This window comes from the organism of the source record quoted next, unplaced genomic scaffold (genome assembly GCF_019419815.1).
Source record: "Pyrus x bretschneideri cultivar Hongxiangsu unplaced genomic scaffold, Pyrus_bretschneideri_v1 Contig5, whole genome shotgun sequence".
Classification (NCBI taxonomy): domain Eukaryota; kingdom Viridiplantae; phylum Streptophyta; class Magnoliopsida; order Rosales; family Rosaceae; genus Pyrus; species Pyrus x bretschneideri.
In genome coordinates this window covers 4,805,990-4,830,518 of record NW_025999787.1, presented here as the reverse complement: position 1 = coordinate 4,830,518, position 24,529 = coordinate 4,805,990, and the positions used below count along the sequence as shown (strand labels likewise).

At 37.4% G+C, this 24,529-nt stretch overlaps 1 protein-coding gene and 1 long non-coding RNA gene across 2 annotated transcripts; both read left to right on the top strand.

The window, feature by feature from the left end:
• The first annotated feature begins 1,238 nt into the window (after positions 1-1,238).
• LOC103956765 (homeobox-leucine zipper protein REVOLUTA) lies at positions 1,239-8,113 on the top strand. Its single transcript, XM_009368794.3, has 18 exons — positions 1,239-2,422; positions 2,747-2,906; positions 3,151-3,236; positions 3,351-3,441; positions 3,576-3,671; positions 3,796-3,909; positions 4,007-4,090; positions 4,237-4,392; positions 4,466-4,540; positions 4,904-5,010; positions 5,157-5,340; positions 5,844-6,032; positions 6,231-6,311; positions 6,417-6,551; positions 6,711-7,045; positions 7,158-7,263; positions 7,394-7,543; positions 7,649-8,113. The coding sequence occupies exons 1-18, from the start codon at positions 2,190-2,192 to the stop codon at positions 7,796-7,798; spliced, it is 2,532 nt and encodes an 843-aa protein (XP_009367069.2). The 5' UTR covers positions 1,239-2,189; the 3' UTR covers positions 7,799-8,113.
• A 10,210-nt stretch (positions 8,114-18,323) lies between these two features.
• On the top strand, positions 18,324-19,222 carry LOC125470479. The gene is made up of 2 exons (XR_007252754.1): positions 18,324-18,759; positions 18,859-19,222. It is a non-coding gene; the product is annotated as an uncharacterized LOC125470479 (long non-coding RNA).
• The last annotated feature ends 5,307 nt before the right edge of the window (positions 19,223-24,529 follow it).

The following is a 24,529-nucleotide window of genomic DNA, read 5'->3' as shown; positions in this document are numbered from 1 at the left end:
CATTTTCGATTTGGGATCCCATATTGAACCACCCCTACATGTAATTGTATTTATCTTCTTATATGCCAAATACTTTTTTTATAGTATCACATGTTAATGTGTCTTACTTGTAGATATATTATGTTTTTGTGCCCTTTAATTAGATTTCATATCTTGTTTATAAGTATATTATTCATTCATGTATTTCTTCCTTGAGTTAGATCGTATACTTTGTAGGTGAGTTTATGTTAGCGTATTAGTTTTTTGTTAGAAAAAAAGATAATATCAGACTTTACTTAATAGCATGTTAATTTTTTGAACTCAAATCTAAATGCCCCTTTTTATGTCCAATTGAAATAAATATATTTTCCTAGAAGGAATTATTTTATTAGGTATTATTAGTGATACTCTCAAAATCGAGTTGAAGAAAAGATTCTATATGTAATTAAAGTGTTAGAATATTCAATATCCTAGTAGATATGGTGTTGAATTTCCACCCATGTATCATGAGTTCAAAGCTCCTAATTCTCTAAATTATTGTAATAATTTCAAACCTTCATGTGACATCTAAATAATAAAAAAGAAAAAGTATACGCAATGGTTAGAACTAATATAATTAGAAAACTTCCAAACTTTTCTATAGAAACATACGTTTTTAGCCGTTTTAGAATCATTTCTAAACAGAAGAACCGAAGTGAAGTGAATTTGGTTTTTTTTTTTTTTTTTTTTGTTTGAGAAATTGAGACTTTGAAAAATTGAAAAGAAATGCTAATGAGACTTTTTCAAATGTGAGATTCTATGAACTCTCTGTCACCTCATGTTTTTTATACAATATTTTATAATGTTAGCATGAAAATTAATATTAAACTATAGATTTATAAATGTGTTTTCTGAGAAATGCTTAGAAGTCTCTCTTAAAAGAAAAATTATTTATAAACTTTCTATCATCTTTTACTATTTACACAATATTTGTTAGTATTAATACGAAAATTAAAGTTAAACAAAGTTGACAAAAAATGCGTAGAGAGCCCACTTTGAAGGACTCTCTTTAGCATTTCTTGTTTTTTTGGATGCGAAGATAAGATTTGGTTTACTTGACCGAGGCATTTGACAGGAGAGCCTCAGCCCCTATAGATGTGTCCCCTACGGTATAAGACGTCATTACAAAAATACACTAGGGACAACGACGTAAATGCGCCGAAATCATATAAATAATCATCCATATTAAACTACTCAAAATAAAAAATTGGGAGCTCGACACTGCTAAATGTGTCGATATGCGTGCCACATAAACACTCCCTTTCTCTCTCCTCTACCTTTCTCTCTCCTCTCTTCTATTCTCCACTGTTTCTGCTCAGCTCAGATCACTGCCTTTTTAGCTCCCCTCCCCTCTCTCTGATAAAATAATCAAATAATGAAGCCAACCCCATAACTCTTCTCTCACATTTTCTCACTGGAAAGTGGCAAAAACAGCTTCCCTCTTTAGGATAATTATGATTAGGGTTTCTCTCTCTCTTCTTATGGATTGTCTTCTCCTACATCCATCTCTCTGATGCTTCTGGAGATTTCATTTCTCCTGACACTATGATTTTGAGCTTTGTATTTTTTGTTCAAACCAAAGTTGCAATGTGTAACAAGCTTCTATTCATTGTATGATAAAATGGATCTATGGGTGGAAAAAGACTGATTGAGGTGGTGGTTTTTGGAAACTCAATGGAATAAGTGGGTTTTGTGTGTCTGTGTCATATCTTTGGACTTTCTTGGAAAGAGAAGAAGTTGGTATCTTTCTGTTCAAAAGAGCTAGAAGTTTTGGCTTTGAGCTTTCGTTTGTAAAATTTTGTATTGTATTCAACGTTCCAATCACAGCAACCAATAACAGAGAGCTGTGTGAAGAAATTAAGGAAAAACCCAGACTTTGATTTTATAACCGAAACCCCGAATTGGGTCTTCACCAACAAGCAAGCAGCCACTGCCCCTGTTCACACAAACCCAAGAATCTTCTGTCTCAAAAATCCAGTCTTGCTCAACCATTTACACTTAATCTCTCTCTCCTCACTCTCTCTTTAGACGGACTTTACAAAGCAGAAAATCTTTAACCTTCTTCTGAAATCCAGAGAAAAACCAAAACAAACCATCACTCTCCTCTCTCTCCTCCCACTTTTTGCTGTTTATATTAGCTTTAAGCTTTTGTTGGTTTGGGGTTTGGGAAAATGGCCATGGTTGTGGCTCACCACAGGGAGAGCAGCAGTGGGAGCAGCATAAACAAGCACCTCGATGCCGGAAAATATGTACGTTACACATCTGAGCAAGTGGAAGCTCTTGAGAGAGTCTACGCCGAGTGCCCCAAGCCGAGCTCTCTGCGTAGGCAACAATTGATCCGGGAGTGCCCCATTTTATCAAACATTGAGCCCAGACAGATCAAAGTCTGGTTCCAGAACCGCAGGTACATATGAAAAGGACTGATTCGCAACTGGGTTTTTTACCCTCATTGCTTTTGTCCTTTTGGGTGCATCAAGTTTGATTCTTGGGTAATTTTGAAAACTTGGTTTTGGTCAATTTCCCAGTTTGATCAAAGTTCAAGACCATACTTTTTAGAATTTAGCTTTTACATATGGGATTTTTTCTTCATTTTTTTTATATATGAGGTGATTTAAAAATTGGGTTTTACTCAATTCCACTTTTTTGAAGGTTTTAATGTTTGATTTGGCCTTGAGATTATTCATTTTGGGTTAAAAAAAGAAGGGGATTTGGTGTTTTGCGTATGCAGGTGTAGGGAGAAGCAGAGAAAAGAGTCCTCAAGACTGCAGATTGTAAACAGAAAGTTATCAGCAATGAACAAACTGCTGATGGAGGAAAATGATCGATTACAGAAACAAGTCTCTCAGCTTGTTTGTGAAAATGGTTATATGCGCCAACAATTGCATACTGTAAGTATAATTATCATAGATTTTAGGGAATGAATTTTCTTTTTATAGTCCGGGATTGGAATTATATTTTGTCTTTTAGCAGTTATTTATTAGAAAGTTTTAATATGTTTTGGCCAAGTTTTAATATTGCATCTGCAAGTTTTGCATTTATTCCAATTTAATGGAGTTTAGCATGGCCAACTGAATTGCAGTAGAATTTAGTGGTTGCTAGAACTTAACCCTCTAATAAGTGATTTTCTTGTAGGCACCAGCTGCAACTACTGATGCAAGCTGTGACTCTCTGGTGACAACTCCTCAGCATTCTCTTAGAGATGCTAATAACCCTGCTGGGTAAATTTTTACTGCCAATTGAGTTTCACCTTTCCTAATTCCCTTTGTAAATATTTACTGGCATGTTGATTTTCTTGTATTACATGATCTAATCTTCATTATGTTATTTGGCAGACTCCTATCCATAGCGGAGGAGACCTTGGCAGAGTTCCTATCCAAGGCTACAGGAACTGCTGTCGATTGGGTCCAGATGCCTGGGATGAAGGTTGCTTCTTGTTTTTATTATTTTTGGGAAATGCTCGTTTGTGTATCTTCTCTCTTGTTAAATTTTTGTGCAATCATATGGTATAAATTGTTCATCTTATGCATGCTGAATCATCTTATTCAATTGTTTGCCAGCCTGGTCCGGATTCGGTTGGGATCTTTGCCATTTCACAAAGTTGCAGTGGAGTGGCTGCAAGAGCCTGTGGCCTCGTAAGTTTAGAGCCTACGAAGGTAAGAATGTACATCATTTGATAGTGCTAGAATTTTTTTTGCTACATATTTGTATACGCCTTAGTTTCATGTGACAAGGTACATGAAGCATTTGAATTTGAAGTTAATTATTCATGTACAACAGATTGCAGAGATCCTTAAAGATCGTCCATCTTGGTTCCGGGACTGTCGGAGCCTTGAAGTTTTTACCATGTTTCCTGCTGGAAATGGAGGAACCATAGAACTTATATATACACAGGTGAACAAAAAGTGTTGGAAACTTGGAAATTTTTTCCCTGATTATGTTTTACCGTGTGTTTTTGTTTAAAGGAATAACTAACATTTAATTGTTCTAGACATATGCTCCAACTACTTTGGCTCCTGCAAGGGATTTTTGGACCCTGAGATACACTACAACTCTAGACAATGGCAGTTTTGTGGTAAGCATTCTGGTGTATATTATGTTGTCATACTTTGTGCATACCAGTTTATGACAAATACAAATTTGACTTCCTTCTCTATTTTTGTACTCCTGTAAGTGGATACCTAATGTGCTCTAAAAATATTTTGTTATCTATGTTACAAGGTGTGTGAAAGATCTCTTTCTGGTTCTGGCGCTGGCCCAAATCCAGCTTCTGCTTCACAGTTTGTTAGAGGCGTGATGCTTCCTAGTGGTTATCTGATTCGACCATGTGAGGGTGGAGGATCAATCATTCATATCGTTGACCACCTGAATCTTGAGGTATGAATTTCGGATTCTTACTCTCGTAAGTCTCTTAGTTAGAAAAACTCAATTGTTTCTCATCTTATTTCAGGCATGGAGTGTGCCAGAGGTGCTGCGACCGCTTTATGAATCGTCCAAAGTGGTGGCACAAAGAATGACTATTGCGGTGAGTAGTTAATGATTGAGTCATTGACTTGATACTTTCTTCTGTACAATCAATGTATAAGTGCTTGATATTCTGATTTCTGTATAAAAAGTGAATTTTCTGAGCTCACATTATGTGATCAACTTCCTTTATGTCTTTAGACATTAAGTTTTAAACCCTTTGATATGAACCAAAGGCACCCTGGAAAGTAGAATTTCTCAATGTAAATTCCATTTATTCTTTAGAATACTGTGGTGTGCTAGTGTTAATAGCATGTTGACTGTAGAACGGAAAGATAAACTAATAAACCCCTCCCCTCCCCATCCTACAAAATTCATTAGATATTTTGAGAATAGAAGTACTAACTAAGCTTCTTTTATGAAGGCGTTACGGTATATCAGGCAAATAGCTCAGGAAACGAGTGGTGAAGTGGTATACAGCTTGGGCAGGCAGCCAGCTGTTCTGCGAACCTTTAGCCAAAGATTGATCAGGTGGGTTATTATACTTCACTTATTAATCATTTGCTCATTTGATACATCTGTTTGTATAATTGCTTTGTCACCTTTTTCAGTGTTAATAACCACCATCTTTCTATATCATTTATGTAAATAAAATTTATCGATATGTCTTCTTGTAGAGGCTTCAATGATGCTGTCAATGGATTCAATGATGATGGATGGTCATTGGTCAACTGTGATGGTGCTGAAGATGTTATAATTACAGTTAATTCAACCAAGAATTTAACTTCTACTTCGAACCATGCCAATTCCCTTGCATTACTTGGAGGTGTTCTTTGTGCAAAGGCTTCCATGTTACTACAAGTACGTCTGGAATCTGACGACCATCAACTCTAAAAATGATAGTTTCTGTGTTATGATCTAAGATGCCTTTCTTATCTACTCTTCTCGGATCACGAATGAGCATATTTGCTTTGTTATCTAATCTTCTTGCATGATGAATGAGGATATATGTCTTTTGAACTCAATTTATGTTTCTTGATACCTAAGATGTATATGTTTGTCCCGAGTCCCTGACCTATTTTGTAGAGTTTGAGTAGCCTTTTCTGTGTTGGGAAAATAGTAGAATGTCCATGATTCTTCTTTATTGCTTTGTTGTTCTGAGATTGGGCATTGAGCTTTATCCAGAGGGCTGCATTTACAATGATTTTGTCCCGTCTGCATCTCTTAATATTGCTGTCTAATTGGATTAGTGGAAATCAGTGTTAGTTTTGAATGGCTAAGAGCTTATGCTTTCTCCAGCTTGTTGGCTAAACCGTAAATTTTAGCTAATGAGAACTTGGCATGCGTATCTTTTTCAACTCCAGAATGTTCCCCCAGCTGTTCTCGTTCGTTTCTTGAGGGAGCACCGTTCAGAGTGGGCAGATTTCAATGTTGATGCCTACTCTGCCGCATCTTTGAAAGCTGGTTCGTATGCTTATCCTGGGATGAGGCCAACAAGGTTTACCGGGGGACAAATTATCATGCCGCTTGGTCACACAATTGAACAAGAGGAGGTATGCTGTTTCAATTGGTTCAGATTTTTATTTTACTTTTGTGAGTAACATCTGAACCATTGTTGTGAAACATTACATCAACAGGATGATAATTGCAACCACTTTCTGTCATGTTAGAGTGCAAGTATATTCTACAGGGTGCTTCTCATCCCCCTTTTCTTTTCTTTTCTTTTTTCTAACCTCTAATTTTGATTCCAGTTGCTTGAAGTTGTTCGACTTGAAGGCCATTCTCTCACTCAAGAGGATGCTTTTGCATCAAGGGACATTCATCTCTTGCAGGTGCTTTTTCCTGCTGCTTGTTCAGCTACTGCCGTCCTTGCTACTATCTGTTGGGGTACTATTGTGTACTGATCATACGAAAAAATGTCTTGTTTCTATTGGCAGATATGTAGTGGAGTTGATGAGAATGCTGCCGGAGCCTGTTCTGAGCTTGTTTTTGCCCCAATTGATGAGATGTTTCCAGATGATGCTCCCTTGCTTCCCTCTGGTTTCCGTATTATCCCATTGGATTCAAAAACAGTTGAGTTTTTTTTGTGCTTCACGTGGGTTTTACCTGTTAATTCAACCAAATAGACATATGCATCAATATTTTCATAGCCTTCGGGCCATGCTGGACTACATCTTAATGTGTTTTTTGGGCTCCCCCAACATGCTAATGTCTTGCAATTATGAATACAGAGTGATTCAAAGGCTACTTTGAATACGCATCGAACATTAGATCTGGCATCCAGTCTTGAAGTCGGCTCAACAACGAGCAATGCAGCTGGAGATCTAACTACATTTCACAATACTCGATCAGTATTGACGATTGCCTTCCAGTTTCCGCTTGATAATAGTCTACAAGAGAATGTGGCAAACATGGCACGGCAGTATGTTCGTAGCGTAATTTCATCCGTGCAGAGAGTTGCAATGGCTATATCTCCATCTGGATTGAGTCCGTCTGTGGGACCAAAACTATCTCCCAGCTCTCCAGAAGCTGAGACACTGGCTCACTGGATCTGCCAGAGTTACAGGCAAGTTCTTTGTTGAATACTTTAGATTGCATGCATGATTCATCTGTTGGGAAAAACGTACCGTATTTGCGCATAATTTCTATTTCTCAATCCGTTTCTTTCTCACCTACAGTTATCATGTTGGGGGAGAACTGCTGAGACCTGATTCCTTTGGTGGTGACTCGATGTTGAAACATTTATGGCATCACCAAGATGCTATTTTGTGTTGTTCATTAAAGGTACATTGCATCATGACTGACACACATGCTAAGTCTTTATATCGATTCCGAGTAGCGGGACAAATTTAACATGTCATTCTGATTAATAATTTGTGGAGATCGTAATCTGCGCAATTTGTTTGTTTTGCAGTCAATGCCGGTTTTCACCTTTGCAAACCAGGCAGGACTTGACATGCTGGAAACAACATTAGTCGCCCTTCAGGACATCTCATTGGATAAGATTTTTGACGAGGCCGGACGCAAGACGTTGTGCGCAGACTTTTCTAAACTAATGAACCAGGTACATGAGATGTTTGAACTTTCTTCCCTCCCTCAGTTACGTGTAAAGCCATATGCTGTCTCTCATTGTAGCCTAATTCATCTTTTATCCTTTCTTCCTCATCAGGGTTTTGCGTACTTGCCAGCCGGCATTTGCATGTCAACGATGGCTCGCCACGTGTCGTACGAACAAGCGATTGCATGGAAAGTACTTGCTGCAGAAGAAAACTCTGTCCATTGCCTGGCCTTCTCCTTCATAAACTGGTCTTTTGTGTGAGCATTTTAATTGGTTCCATCCCTCACCTTTCTTCCACAAGACATGCAAAGGAAGCTTTGATAGAAAAAGAAAATCAGAAATGTGGAAAAAGGAAAAGAAGTTTTGTAATATCTCTACCCCTGCCGGAGGTTTTGCATCAGATTAATTTAAGTTGATTTTGATTTGCAACTGTGCTGCAATTGGCAATGTTGGCATTTAAGTGATCAAGGCTAAAAAGGCACAAGCACTTGTATATACTTGACTTACATTGGCTTCTGATAGGACATTTCTCTTTGCAGACAGATTAGAAATTGGACTGGTAAAAAGTTTTCGTTTTGTGGTTTGTGTTTTAATATTTTTCTAAATTTTGCAGTTCAAAATTTTTATTTGATTTTTCAGTTAAGGTGCCATGTAGTGTTTCTAATTTCCATAGTAACCATAAGGGAGGGCTTGATTTTGGCCTTTTTGCCGACAAACTTCAAAGCAAGCTGCCCAAGGTCGTATTTACAGCTTCAATTTGCCCATCTCATCGAGGGTGATAGATACAACTATAATTTCACGAGTGTACTAAAAATGGCTAAATTAATTTTGAGGATTATATCATGGACTCCCAACTTGTTATATTTACTCTTGACTACACATTTATTTGTATGATCACGATAAGTTCATGTGCTTAGAATAATTTTCTGTAACATTTGTATGTCTTGCTTGAGGTGGTCAAAATAAATGTGCAATATGTAGAAAGAGTTGCCTATATATATAGAACAGATGTGTGGAAGTCGTCTCAAAGAGGATATGTAAACTAGGGGTGGACAAATGGGTCTAGGACCCATGGGGCATGGGCTGGGTACAATCGGTTCGGTACGGGTATGGGGCAGGTTCGATTTTAGTAGAGAATGAACGAGACGGGGCGGGGCGGGGTGGTTCCAAAACTTTAGTTTCACTGGCCCCCGAATGGACCCGTTTATAGCATACCAGAACAACACAGTGTCCACCACTTCTCAAATTTTTAAAAATCTCTCTGTCCTTCAAACTTTCTCACATGCCACAGAATCTCGGCACTCACTGCCCTCAAATTTCTTTTGGACCTAACACCCCAAAGGTAAATTTCAATCTCATCCTTCTTTGATTTCGTTTTCAATGTTTAGATTAAGGAACAATTAAAGGACAGTGTCTCATGCAAGTTGTTATTTGTGTAGGGATCTTGCAATCGAAGGGTATAAACCCAGATCCCTTTCTTGATTTTGAAAAGGAACTGGAGACATAGGGTAACTCGACCAGCGACAGAAAAAACTTTGTCGCAATACCTGTTGATTTTGAGTCTAAAATTGGAAAGGTATAAACCTAGATTCCTTTGTTGATTTTGAATCATTGATGCCATGATGTTGAATCAATGATGCCATTATTTATGTGTATGAATAATTTTGGTCTCTAGAAATTTGCTGTCAAGTGGAAGCCTACAATAAAGATTATCTGTATTGAAAACAATGGCAGAGGCAGGTTGAGTTTTGGAAGTTAGAACTTGCCTGAGAATCATGGTCAGCACCATCACTCTTTAGTTGTTGTCTTACCATTTTGGCCCACAACTTGCATTTGTTTGCAGTCTCGCCGTTTAATTCTTATCAAACTTGTTACTAAACCATTCGGTTCATCGAAGAAGAAAACTGGTCCATAACAATATAATAATGATAAGGGCAATTGAACCAAGGGCAACGATGATTAGAATTGAATGAACTGTTAATTGAATAATTGGGAACTTGATGTGGAGGATAACCAGGACTAAAGAATACCGAAGATAAATTGATAAATTTCATATTTGGGAGATATTTTTGTGGCTTGTTTTAGGAAGCCACGTTTGTGGTTGTGAATGGAAAGTTAGGGAGAGGAAATGAGGGGCTACTACCTAATCAGAGAAGGAAAGGGCTGCTGCCCAATTGGAGAAGAGAAGGGAGAATGAGAGAAAGGAAGGTGGATGGACCAACCAGAAGAAGGAGGTGAGGAGAGTGACCAGTCAGGAGGAGAAGAAAGGAGAGAAAATGAGGGGGAGAGAGAGAGAGTACTGGATCACCCTAATCCGGTTCCTTCCCGCCCACCCGACACAAGTTCGAAACACCCCAAAGCCGACTTTGGCGTTCTTTCGGTGAAATGATTGTCACCACTACCCAAAATCGACTCCACCGCCCTTCTTCTTCAAGTTCCACCCCAAACCCGAGTGAAATTGGCCTTGAAATTGTGAAGAACCCCACGGTGGGTTTGTGGGTGTCACGACGGCAATCCGTCATTCGTGCAGTTATCACCGTCGACCACCACCCTTGTTCAACTCTCCTTGAGGTATGGATCAAAGCCCAAACAAGTTTGGGGGCGTCAGAGTTTGATTTGAGGTTGAATCGAAGTGCACCCTTTTTAGGGTTTCCGGCGGGTTAAAGACGAATTGGAGCTTTTTCCAACCAAATTGGCCTTAGTCATAGACGATGATTGTTCATGACGTCTCGATATTCGTGCTAGGAAGTTATAGCGCGAACTTCAGGTTTTAGTAGCTGAGCTTTCTTATCGACAAGGATTCGTGGTAAATCTTGGTATTGGAGATTACCTTCGATGGTATGATTCTCAATCCACTCCACTGTACTTTACTTATGCTTTGACATCACATGTGAAATGGGTTCATTTCTGCTCACAGTGCACTCTTATACTTAGGCACTTTTATGTTTAAATTTATTCATATTTTCTACATCACTACACTTTATGGCTTCATCAACTTCCAAATGTCGGCCATCATAGCTCGATTCGAAGTCCAAGTGGACATTTCGGATCGAGATGTGTCGTTTATGATATCGACTATCTACTTTTTTTATATAATAATTAAATGCATTGTTTCTTGCTGTATGAAAATCTACTTTAGATTTGCTTTTGCAACAGAAAAGAAGAACTGAAAGTTACGTTATGGGGAGTTGTTGTAGAGAGAGAATTTGTGTTCATTGTCGATGGAAGCATTGTCTCCACCAATTATTGTCGTTTTCACGCGTTTGAAAGTAAATTTATACCTATTTATTTAATTCGATTAAAAATTAACATATTTCATATCGTTATTACCCTATTTTTAAATATCATATGGTGTAAATTGTGTTAACCATCTCTTATAACACGACTTCAAAGCATTTACTATCTCTGATTGGTTTTTTTTTTATTTTTTCTATCTAATTTGTTATCAATAATGAAATAGGTTACGATTCTATACTTAGAAACTTTAAACGTATATGACATTATATGGACTCTTTATTAATGTTGTATTCATGTTGTTTCCATTATTTTTCCGATGCACAGATAAGATTGTGTTGAATACCACTGTTTCCATTATTAATGTTAGTTCCTTGCTTTTCTTCCTTGATGCGGACATCCCAGAGTTAAACTCATACAAATCAGTGTGGGTACGTTTACATTTCTCCAGAGAGAACAAAAATATACCTATTATTTTTACAACAAAAGATATGTTATTTTTACAAACTTATTCAAGTCACATTATTTTTTAAAACCTGCAAGTTTACTCGCATAGAGACTGTTAAAACACTGCCACCCTCTTCGCGGCAGGCAAATGAAGCTCAAATTTTACAAACTGCCAAGAGATTAACGATTGATGAATTAGCTTTCTTGGATCCAAATTTATATAAGGTATAAAACTTTAATAAAACTTTTTATATTTTCTAAATTTGATAACTACAAATTTACTCAAAATTATTTACATGCTGACTCATCATTATACAAATATATATCAAAACATTTTCCAGAACTACACGTTTTTGTGCAAGGCATCCGTCAATTGTTTTGACAAGCGATTTGATTGGTGGTACAATTCTTGTCCAAATTGTGTAAAGCAGATGCATAAGGATCCAGCGAGTGGACAACTAGTTTGCCAAAAACACCACGATCAAATTCCAATGCCTTGGTAATGTGTTACATCCTCAGTTTCAATTTTCTATCTTGCAAATTTAAATACAATCTGTCACCATTTTTTTTTCAATTTATATATAATTAATAATTTATGCTCTTCCTCACTTAACATGAATACTATTTCGCGTTTAATGCATTGGTACAAAAAACATTTCTCCCTTGAATGATCGATTGTGTCAAAAATATATCACCCAAATTTTAAATATAGGTACAAAGTAAATTTGATTCTTGAGGACCACACCAATGAAATCACTACTTTGATAATTGGTAAATCTGGCAAAAAGTTTTTGGAACGCCTTGCAAAGATTTGATCCTAAATCAGAGATTGGTGGATTAACAACAATTACCCAATGAGTTTCTCATATTGATAGGGCAGAAAAAAAAATTATCACCTACGTTTTGGCAATAGAAGAAACAACTTTAATTGAAGTGATGTTCTCATTTACAATGTCTCTGACGATGCGAGTATTGAGCCAACAACTCCACATACATTGTTAAGGGAAATTACTATGCCCACAACTGCGGTTTCATCTTTTATGTCAACACCAGACACAACTGCAGAATCCCACAAGCGAAAAAGAGAGTCGGTGAGAAGACCTCTTTTTATTGGTAAAGAACAAAGGTTTGTTTGCTATCTTTGCTTTGTACAGGTTTTAAACTATTCTCTGTTCATTTTTTCTAACATTTGTTATCGATTTGAAACATTAATGTAGAAGATATATCAAGACCAAGTGAAAAAAGACTGATCAAATTCCCATCAAGCTGTTAAAAAAATAAAAAAATAAAAAATCACCTCCCACTCCTCGAAAGGCAGATTTGACTCTTCCAAAAAAACAATAGGTGACAATACTCTACCATCAGTTTTTCTTTTGATCTAAATTTATTGAAGCATAAATTTAATGCCTATCTAAATGTTTCCCATTCTTTTCCTTTGTTTAGGTTGGTTTCTCCATTGTGAAAAATACTCTACTATCACTTTGGGTACTCTAGGTGAAAATTTTTCCAGCTTTTCCTAATTTGCATCAGACAATGCTTCTAATATTTTTTTGGGATGTAAATAGTCCTTGGTGATAAACATTGTATGGTATTTTTTGCATGTACATACACCAGCGCTTTGTAATGTTTTCTAAGTGTTGCTGCTCACCGAAATTACATAGAACTCCTAGAATACAATAGATGGGTGTAATATTTTTTGCCTGCAGATGTACACAGATTTGACAGCCTTTTGTATGCAAATGTTGCTGTTGATGGAAAATTATGTATAATTGCTGCAACAAAATGGATGACTGTCGTGTATTTTGCATATGGACAAATAACAATGCCACTCTTTTAAACATACATTGCACCAGCTAAATCTTTAGGCTGCAAAATATTTTAAATCTTTGTTATAAACAATGTTAATGCTTTAAGCCACCATCTCTACATCTTTTGAACACATCGTTTCATATAATTTTCGAACCCGTAGTATCGGGCACTACTAGCTAGTATACACTCAAACCCAAATTGTTTCACTGTTCATAAGCATAGTGTGATTCCCATTTGCCCTTGCCATGTTTGTGTTATTACTTCTTCTGCCACTATCTCAGAAAATATAAATACACTTTATTTTTATTTTCTTCTTCTGCATCTCTCTTCCCCTCTCGCTCCTTCCGACTCCGACTCCCCGTTCAAACACAAACCCAAACATTTTCATCTCCTTCCCCAAATCAACATGATCATCCATTAATCTTAATTCGCACCCAAGCCCTTAGAACCCTCAAACCCAGTTTGGGTTCGACATTTCCGGCGACTTTCAGAGGTTTTCCGGTGGCGGCCGGCTCTGCAACCGCAACTATTCGACTCATAGAGTCCCAACAACATCATTTGAGCTTTGCATGCTCGAATCTACCCCTTGATCGAAGATTTCCATAAGTCCAGCTTACGGTAGGTTTTTCCTACGAAGATCCGATTTTTTTGGGGCCAATTTCAGGCCTTTCATACCTTTTTTGGGTCCGGCGAAGGTAATATTTTTACTCTACACCTTCGAATTAGATTTCGTTGTGAGCTAATCGAAGTCTGTTTTCCGGCAAATTTTTTTTTCAAAAACCAGCGATAATTTCTCCGCATTATATATTGGGTAAATCTCAGTTTACTTCGCTCAAGTTTCGTGGTTTTCAACATTTGATACATGAAGTTTTTTTCATCCCAGAGTTATACCTAAAATGTTAATTTTACGATAATGTCGTACATCCGTTAATCTGAATGTTAAATCTCCCGTTAATTGATGACATGACATCCATGTGGATGATGATTGAGTGTCATGTGTCATTAAAAAAAATTTAATTAAATAAAAGTATTAAAAAAAAAAATAGAACCCAGAACACTCAGAAGCCAGAACCCTTCATCCTTTCTACAGCATTGTTGCAAATGAGCCTCGATGACATCAACAGCTCCGCGAACCAGACCGAGTCCAACCAGAAATCTCGTTCCGTTCGAAATCAATCCCCTAGCGGTGAAGTAACTCGACCGAGTCATGCGCGTGGGCGTCCTGCCCGACGTCGAAGTCCCGGAAATTGAATTCCTATATGTACAGATTCTTGGTCCCCAAATCCGACAGATTTCCTCTGTCGTCCGAGAAGGTGAGGCCGACCTAGATCAAATTGAGGTCATCGACGTTGACCTTGAGCATGAGGTAGTGTGCGGCGAGCTCGCGGTGGTAGAAATTGGGATCGTTAGAGTCGGATCGGACCACAATGCTCAAGAATTCGATGTCCATGGAAATCAAAGGGTAATCATCTCAAACTCGAGGTTATCAGACCACACCGAGCGGATCAGGATGTCTCGTGGCAGCAAAGGCTTGGGTGGAGGCAAGGGCGGATCCACATAGGCACCTAGAAGGTCCCAGGACCCGTTGTCGATTCTAAATCACTACTATAAATTTTTCGAGGATCCCTCGTACTTGAGTATGAGGTCTGTGCAGGTGGTAGGTTGCAGGTTGTTGTGGTTGTCTTCTTCTTATAGAAGATGACCACGCACGGAGAAGAAAGAAAATAGGACCCTTCCTGCCTCTCTCCTCCTTGCTTCTGCCATGGTCTCATCCGTCGGTGCCACCCACTTCTCCTCCAACCTTTCTCTGTCGTTTGGCGGGGGCAGTACATAAGCCCAAATTTCTCCAAATTATTTCAACCATCTTGGTAATTTTTCTTATGGGTGAAATTTCCTTCGTAAGGTTAATAAGATGGATATGATCTGTCATGGGTTGGTGAAATTTGCGGGTGGAGCTGCCATGGCTTCGGGAGAATGGGGAGGGAGGCGGTTGGTGAAGGTATGGCAGCTTTATTCTTAGTGAGAGAGAAGGTGGATGTTTGGAAACTAGTAAAAGAGAAAAATGGTATGTTTGATTGGAAAGATAGTGAGAGTTTGGGGAGAGTTTTATTTGACCGGTGTTTTAAATTTTGTGGTTCATATTAGATAATCAATAACCTATGTACTCCCTAGTAACTTATGAAACCTCGTAATGGCAATAGAAGAAACAACTTTAATTGAAGTGATGTTCTCATTTACAATGTCTCTGACGATGCAAGTATTGAGCCAACAACTCCACAAACATTGTTAAGGGAAATTACTATGCCCACAACTGCGGTTTCATCTTTTATGTCAACACCAGACACAACTGCAGAATCCCACAAGCGAAAAAGAGAGTCGGTGAGAAGACCTCTTTTTATTGGTAAAGAACAAAGGTTTGTTTGCTATCTTTCCTTTGTACAGGTTTTAAACTATTCTCTGTTCATTTTTTCTAACATTTGTTATCGATTTGAAACATTAATGTAGAAGATATATCAAGACCAAGTGAAAAAAGACTTTGATCAAATTCCCATCAAGCTGTTAAAAAAATAAAAAAATAAAAAATCACCTCCCACTCCTCGAAAGGCAGATTTGACTCTTCCAAAAAAACAATAGGTGACAATACTCTACCATCAGTTTTTCTTTTGATCTAAATTTATTGAAGCATAAATTTAATGCCTATCTAAATGTTTCCCATTCTTTTCCTTTGTTTAGGTTGGTTTCTCCATTGTGAAAAATACTCTACTATCACTTTGGGTACTCTAGGTGAAAATTTTTCCAGCTTTTCCTAATTTGCATCAGACAATGCTTCTAATATTTTTTTGGGATGTAAATAGTCCTTGGTGATAAACATTGTATGGTATTTTTTGCATGTACATACACCAGCGCTTTGTAATGTTTTCTAAGTGTTGCTGCTCACCGAAATTACATAGAACTCCTAGAATACAATAGATGGGTGTAATATTTTTTGCCTGCAGATGTACACAGATTTGACAGCCTTTTGTATGCAAATGTTGCTGTTGATGGAAAATTATGTATAATTGCTGCAACAAAATGGATGACTGTCGTGTATTTTGCATATGGACAAATAACAATGCCACTCTTTTAAACATACATTGCACCAGCTAAATCTTTAGGCTGCAAAATATTTTAAATCTTTGTTATAAACAATGTTAATGCTTTAAGCCACCATCTCTACATCTTTTGAACACATCGTTTCATATAATTTTCGAACCCGTAGTATCGGGCACTACTAGCTAGTATACACTCAAACCCAAATTGTTTCACTGTTCATAAGCATAGTGTGATTCCCATTTGCCCTTGCCATGTTTGTGTTATTACTTCTTCTGCCACTATCTCAGAAAATATAAATACACTTTATTTTTATTTTCTTCTTCTGCATCTCTCTTCCCCTCTCGCTCCTTCCGACTCCGACTCCCCGTTCAAACACAAACCCAAACATTTTCATCTCCTTCCCCAAATCAACATGATCATCCATTAATCTTAATTCGCACCCAAGCCCTTAGAACCCTCAAACCCAGTTTGGGTTCGACATTTCCGGCGACTTTCAGAGGTTTTCCGGTGGCGGCCGGCTCTGCAACCGCAACTATTCGACTCATAGAGTCCCAACAACATCATTTGAGCTTTGCATGCTCGAATCTACCCCTTGATCGAAGATTTCCATAAGTCCAGCTTACGGTAGGTTTTTCCTACGAAGATCCGATTTTTTTGGGGCCAATTTCAGGCCTTTCATACCTTTTTTGGGTCCGGCGAAGGTAATATTTTTACTCTACACCTTCGAATTAGATTTCGTTGTGAGCTAATCGAAGTCTGTTTTCCGGCAAATTTTTTTTTCAAAAACCAGCGATAATTTCTCCGCATTATATATTGGGTAAATCTCAGTTTACTTCGCTCAAGTTTCGTGGTTTTCAACATTTGATACATGAAGTTTTTTTCATCCCAGAGTTATACCTAAAATGTTAATTTTACGATAATGTCGTACATCCGTTAATCTGAATGTTAAATCTCCCGTTAATTGATGACATGACATCCATGTGGATGATGATTGAGTGTCATGTGTCATTAAAAAAATTTAATTAAATAAAAGTATTAAAAAAAAAAATAGAACCCAGAACACTCAGAAGCCAGAACCCTTCATCCTTTCTACAGCATTGTTGCAAATGAGCCTCGATGACATCAACAGCTCCGCGAACCAGACCGAGTCCAACCAGAAATCTCGTTCCGTTCGAAATCAATCCCCTAGCGGTGAAGTAACTCGACCGAGTCATGCGCGTGGGCGTCCTGCCCGACGTCGAAGTCCCGGAAATTGAATTCCTATATGTACAGATTCTTGGTCCCCAAATCCGACAGATTTCCTCTGTCGTCCGAGAAGGTGAGGCCGACCTAGATCAAATTGAGGTCATCGACGTTGACCTTGAGCATGAGGTAGTGTGCGGCGAGCTCGCGGTGGTAGAAATTGGGATCGTTAGAGTCGGATCGGACCACAATGCTCAAGAATTCGATGTCCATGGAAATCAAAGGGTAATCATCTCAAACTCGAGGTTATCAGACCACACCGAGCGGATCAGGATGTCTCGTGGCAGCAAAGGCTTGGGTGGAGGCAAGGGCGGATCCACATAGGCACCTAGAAGGTCCCAGGACCCGTTGTCGATTCTAAATCACTACTATAAATTTTTCGAGGATCCCTCGTACTTGAGTATGAGGTCTGTGCAGGTGGTAGGTTGCAGGTTGTTGTGGTTGTCTTCTTCTTATAGAAGATGACCACGCACGGAGAAGAAAGAAAATAGGACCCTTCCTGCCTCTCTCCTCCTTGCTTCTGCCATGGTCTCATCCGTCGGTGCCACCCACTTCTCCTCCAACCTTTCTCTGTCGTTTGGCGGGGGCAGTACATAAGCCCAAATTTCTCCAAATTATTTCAACCATCTTGGTAATTTTTCTTATGGGTGAAATTTCCTTCGTAAGGTTAATAAGATGGATATGATCTGTCATGGGTTGGTGAAATTTGCGGGTGGAGCTGCCATGGCTTCGGGAGAATGGGGAGGGAGGCGGTTGGTGAAGGTATGGCAGCTTTATTCTTAGTGAGAGAGAAGGTGGATGTTTGGAAACTAGTAAAAGAGAAAAATGGTATGTTTGATTGGAAAGATAGTGAGAGTTTGGGGAGAGTTTTATTTGACCGGTGTTTTAAATTTTGTGGTTCATATTAGATAATCAATAACCTATGTACTCCCTAGTAACTTATGAAACCTCGTAATGGCAATAGAAGAAACAACTTTAATTGAAGTGATGTTCTCATTTACAATGTCTCTGACGATGCAAGTATTGAGCCAACAACTCCACAAACATTGTTAAGGGAAATTACTATGCCCACAACTGCGGTTTCATCTTTTATGTCAACACCAGACACAACTGCAGAATCCCACAAGCGAAAAAGAGAGTCGGTGAGAAGACCTCTTTTTATTGGTAAAGAACAAAGGTTTGTTTGCTATCTTTCCTTTGTACAGGTTTTAAACTATTCTCTGTTCATTTTTTCTAACATTTGTTATCGATTTGAAACATTAATGTAGAAGATATATCAAGACCAAGTGAAAAAAGACTTTGATCAAATTCCCATCAAGCTGTTAAAAAAATAAAAAAATAAAAAATCACCTCCCACTCCTCGAAAGGCAGATTTGACTCTTCCAAAAAAACAATAGGTGACAATACTCTACCATCAGTTTTTCTTTTGATCTAAATTTATTGAAGCATAAATTTAATGCCTATCTAAATGTTTCCCATTCTTTTCCTTTGTTTAGGTTGGTTTCTCCATTGTGAAAAATACTCTACTATCACTTTGGGTACTCTAGGTGAAAATTTTTCCAGCTTTTCCTAATTTGCATCAGACAATGCTTCTAATATTTTTTTGGGATGTAAATAGTCCTTGGTGATAAACATTGTATGGTATTTTTTGCATGTACATACACCAGCGCTTTGTAATGTTTTCTAAGTGTTGCTGCTCACCGAAATTACATAGAACTCCTAGAATACAATAGATGGGTGTAATATTTTTTGCCTGCAGATGTACACAGATTTGACAGCCTTTTGTATGCAAATGTTGCTGTTGATGGAAAATTATGTATAATTGCTGCAACAAAATGGATGACCGTCGTGTATTTTGCATATGGACAAATAACAATGCCACTCTTTTAAACATACATTGCACCAGCTAAATCTTTAGGCTGCAAAATATTTTAAATCGTTGTTATAAACAATGTTAATGCTTTAAGCCACCATCTCTACATCTTTTGAACACAGCGTTTCATATAATTTTCGAACCCGTAATATCGGGCACTACTAGCTAGTATACACTCAAATCCAAATTGTTTCACTATTCATAAGCATAGTGTGATTCCCATTTGCACTTGCCATGTTTGTGTTATTACTTCTTCTGCCACTATCTCAGAAAATATAAATACTTTATTTTTATTTTCTTCTTCTGCATCTCTCTTCCCCTCTCGCTCCTCCCGACTCTGACTCCCCGTTCGAACACAAACCCAAACATTTTCATCTCCTTCCCCAAATCAACACGATCATCCATTAATCTTAATTCGCACCCAAGCCTTTAGAACCCTTGAACCCAATTTGGGTTTGACATTCCCGGCGACTTTCAGAGGTTTTCCGGTGGCGGCCAGCTCTGCAACCGCAACTATTCGACTCATAGAGTCCCAACAACATCATTTGAGCTTTGCATGCTCGAATCTACCCCTCGATCGAAGATTTCCATAAGTCCAGCTTGCGGTAGGTTTTTCCTACGAAGATCCGATTTTTTGGGGGCCAATTTCAGGCCTTTCATACCTTTTTTGGGTCCGGCGAAGATAATATTTTTACTCTACACCTTCGAATTAGATTTCGTTGTGAGCTAATCGAAGTCTGTTTTCCGGCAAATTTTTTTTTCAAAAACCAGCGATAATTTCTCCACATTATATATTGGGTAAATCTCAGTTGACTTCCCTCAAGTTTCGTGGTTTTCAACATTTGATACATGAAGTTTTTTTCATCCTAGAGTCATACCTAAAATGTTAATTTTGCGATAATGTCGTACATCCGTTAGTCTGAATGTTAAATCTCTCGTTAATTGATGACGTGACATCCATGTGGATGATGATTGAGTGTCATGTGTCATTAAAAAAAATTTAATTAAATAAAAGTATTAAATAAAAAAATAGAACCCAGAACGCTCAGAAGCCAGAACCCTTCATCCCTTCTACAGCATTGTTGCAGATGAGCCTCGACGACATCAACAGCTCTGCGAACCAGACCGAGTCCAACCAGAAATCTCGTTCCGTTCGAAATCAATCCCCTAGCGGTGAAGTAACTCGACCGAGTCATGTGCGTGGGCGTCCTGCCCAACGTTGAAGTCCCGGAAATTGAATTCCTATATGTACAGATTCTTGGTCCCCAAATCCGACAGATTTCCTCTGTCGTCCGAGAAGGTGAGGCCGACCTAGATCAAATTGAGGTCATCGACGTTGACCTTGAGCATGAGGTAGTGTGCGGCGAGCTCGCGGTGGTAGAAATTAGGATCATTAGAGTCGGATCGGACCACAATGCTCGAGAATTCGATGTCCATGGAAATCAAAGGGTAATCATCTCAAACTCGAGGTTATCAGACCACACCGAGCGGATCAGGATGTCTCGTGGCAGCAAAGGCTTGGGTGGAGGCAAGGGCGGATCCACATAGGCACCTAGAAGGTCCCAGGACCCGTCGTCGATCCTAAATCACTACTATAAATTTTCCGAGGACCCCTCGTACTCGAGTATGAGGTCTGTGCAGGTTGTAGGTTGCAGGTTGTTGTGGTTGTCTTCTTCTTATAGAAGATGACCACGCACGGAGAAGAAAGAAAATAGGGACCCTTCCTGCCTCTCTCCTCCTTGCTTCTGCCATGGTCTCATCCGTCGGTGTCACCCACTTCTCCTCCAACCTTTCTCTGTCGTTTGGCAGGGGCAGTACATAAACCCAAATTTCTCCAAATTATTTCAACCATCTTGGTAATTTTTCTTATAGGTGAAATGTCCTTCATAAGGTTAGTAAGATGGATATGATCTGTCATGGGTTGGTGAAATTTGCGGGTGAAGCTGCCATGGCTTCGGGAGAATGGGGAGGGAGGCGGTTGGTGAAGGTATGGCAGCTTTGTTCTTAGTGAGAGAAAAGGTGGATGTTTGGAAACTAGTAAAAGAGAAAAATGGTATGTTTGGTTGGAAAGATAGTGAGAGTTTTATTTGACCGGTATTTTAAATTTTGTGGTTCATATTAGATAATCAATAACCTATGTACTCCCTAGTAACTTATGAAACCTCATAATGGATGCTTGAATTATGATTTTATAATTTGTAATATTGTTTTGCATATAATTTTTGAATGAAATGTATTATATTTAAATTTTCAATGTTATTTTTGTCTATAATTTTTTCGACCTTTATAATTGGGACTCTCCGAGTTTAAAATCCTGAATCCACCACTGGATGAAGGGGGGTCGGATGATGACAAAGGGGTTTGGGTGGGGAAGACAAAGGTGTTTTGGGTTATGGGTTATGGGGTTTTTTTTTATTTTTTAATTTTAAATTTTTTTAATGACACGTGGCGCCTAGTCATCGTCTACATGGGCTCCACATCATCAGTTAACGGGAGACTTAACAGCCAGACTAACGGATGTATAAGACTGTTCTAAAATTAACACTTTAGATATGACTCTAGGACGAAAAAAACTTCATGCACTAAATGTTGAAAATCACGAAACTTGAGGGTAGTAAACTGAGATTTACCCTTATATATATTCTATCCAATTTGGTGTTTAATTAAATATACAAAAGTGTTCTGTAGCACTATTAATCGGAATTGCACTCTTGATTTGTTATCTCACCGTGTAATGTAAACCCTAATTAAATATTGAATACATATATTTAAAAAAAAAGCATTAATACGAAAAAATTTGGTAACTTTTACTTAGGATTTTTAGAAATGGATCAAATGAGAATTGATCCCTCAGATCAAACAGTGATTCCATTGGCAAATCTCTATTAATCGAACTATTGGTATTGAAATCAACCCTAACTATTTCACAGATCAAATAGTGCATTCATTTTAATGGGTTTGCACTCTTAATAGTTGTTCTTTTGAATTCTTGCTGTTATGTCTACATATCTTTTACAATTCAGTTATTTTAGGCAGGGTCACCAATGAGAATTACTGTTTTGCGTTGTGAAGATTATCATGCCATTTAACAATCCTCGGTTGTTGACTTAAAATAAAACTTCCCCAATGGAAAATTCTTCTCTCTTCCTTACATTCGGAATTTAACAGGTTCACTCATACCCAATTTACCGACAAAAAATTTGATATTGATCTCGAAAATATGAAAACCCAGTAATACTAGATTCTTATAGTTCCATGTCTGTGTCAGTGTGTGTATATATATGGGGGAGGTAAGGCATAGATGCACGGATTATTAAGGAAATAGAAAAGCTGCTCTTACTTGATGCTATGTCTCCGTCTTTTTGCTTGCTTGAATCTGCATTCTTGTGATTTCTAACTTGTCAATTTTTTTATTTTAGTTTTATTGATTTGATTTGGAGGATTTTCTAAGATTGGCTTCAATTGAGTTACAATTTAATCTCATTATTTTGATTCTAATTCAATAAATTTGTGTAACGTAGAGTTTTCTGTTGGAGAATAAATTTTCTTCATAGTTCAGTCAGTCTTCAGTGTTCCAGTTTTGCAGTTCCGTTAAGATGTGCATATATTGAAATATAAAAAGTACAAGCTTCCAAACGTAAACTCTTTGCATGGAAACCAAATTTTGTGTGTACTTTAACCATTATATAATCAAACTTCTCTACACCAAACTCTATGTGTATTATAACGATTATACTTGGTTAGGATATATTTTTACTTTGATAGTGAATTATAAGAACTGTGGCTTCCTTGCAAGTCCTTTTTGGATAATGCATCTACGAATTTGAATAATTACCGAAGATTTGCTAAATAATACAAACTTTTGGGACGGAAGATTTCTTGCGTTCTTTTAATGCAACCAATTGGATTGCCTCTTCAATCAATTTGGCCAAATGAAAATTTTTGTAATCAAGAATTTATTTTAATGTCAAACTTTAAAAATGTAAAAATCTAATTGAGTTCTTTTCATGCAGGCAATAAGTTTTCTTTTTCAATCAATTCCTTCTTTCTAAAGTTATTCTCAACAGTAAATCACTAGATTTGTTTTACTGAATTTGACCAAATGTATAATTGTTTGGATGCGTTCCAATATATCCTAAGCCTTTGAGCAGATTCTTGGTCATTACAACAGTACAAACCTTCTTAATTTGTTTCATTTTTCATCGTTATAGAACTCGGTAGATTTTTTTGGTTTTCTCTCTTGATCACAAACAGATGTTCGTTTGTACAATTGAATTGGGGTAGGAATATTAGGGCCTATTATTTTTTTCATTATCACGGTTGTTTTAAAAAAAAGGAACTCATTGCCTAATTGTTATTTCATCATTTTTTTTTCCTGTTTTCCTACCTTAGATGGGTGATAACTGTTTTGGAAGTATTTCAAAACTGCTTTGACTCTCATTTCTGTAAAAAAAAGATTGCACATTAGTTACAAATTGTAGGTTTTGAAACTTGCACTTCTGTGGTATGATTAGTGTTCATTTTCCTTATTTATTTACAGTTTATAATCGTGATTGAAAAATTAAAATCTAAATTACAATAAAATCTTCTTTGTCAACTAAAAGAGGATAAAAAGACAATTTTATCTTCTACCACAAAACAAAATCATGGGCGTTAAAGTAAATTTACACAAATTAAATTTTACGGTTTTTTTCAAAGCTTCACCCAGGGGTGATTCTAACATCTTCTAATTTTGAAAAATAAAATATAAAAAAAGAAATTTCTCTCTCTAATCAACATTCATTTTTCTCCCTTTCTCCTTCCCATTTTAAAATAAAAATAAAAATTATTTTCACACACAAAGTGTGGGCATATGCTAGTTTTATTTAGGGAGTTTTAACGAAAAGCCCGTGGTATTGTTCATTTTAATAAAAAATCATATTTTTACACTAAAAAGTCAAGCCTGATATTATTCACTTTACCTTTATTTTGTCCTTATCATTAAAACTCAAAGTTTTCAATCATTTTTCATTAGTTTTCCTTTTTATTTAAGCATGTTAAATTTTTTCTTCCCAGCTATCAATTTGTTGCTTGAGGTTCTAAATTTTTTGCACATTATGCCAAAAATAAATGTAATAATACAAGAAGCTCATACTATTGGCACTTCAAATGGCATAGAAATGTTTAATGAAAATATTTTTTGTATGTTGCTTGAATGTCCTACATTTGCCAAGCAAAGTTTGATGATGCAAGAAGTGAACAACTGTCTTTTGAATCACGTGTTGATAAGGAAGTTCAGAAATGCTGATTAGTAT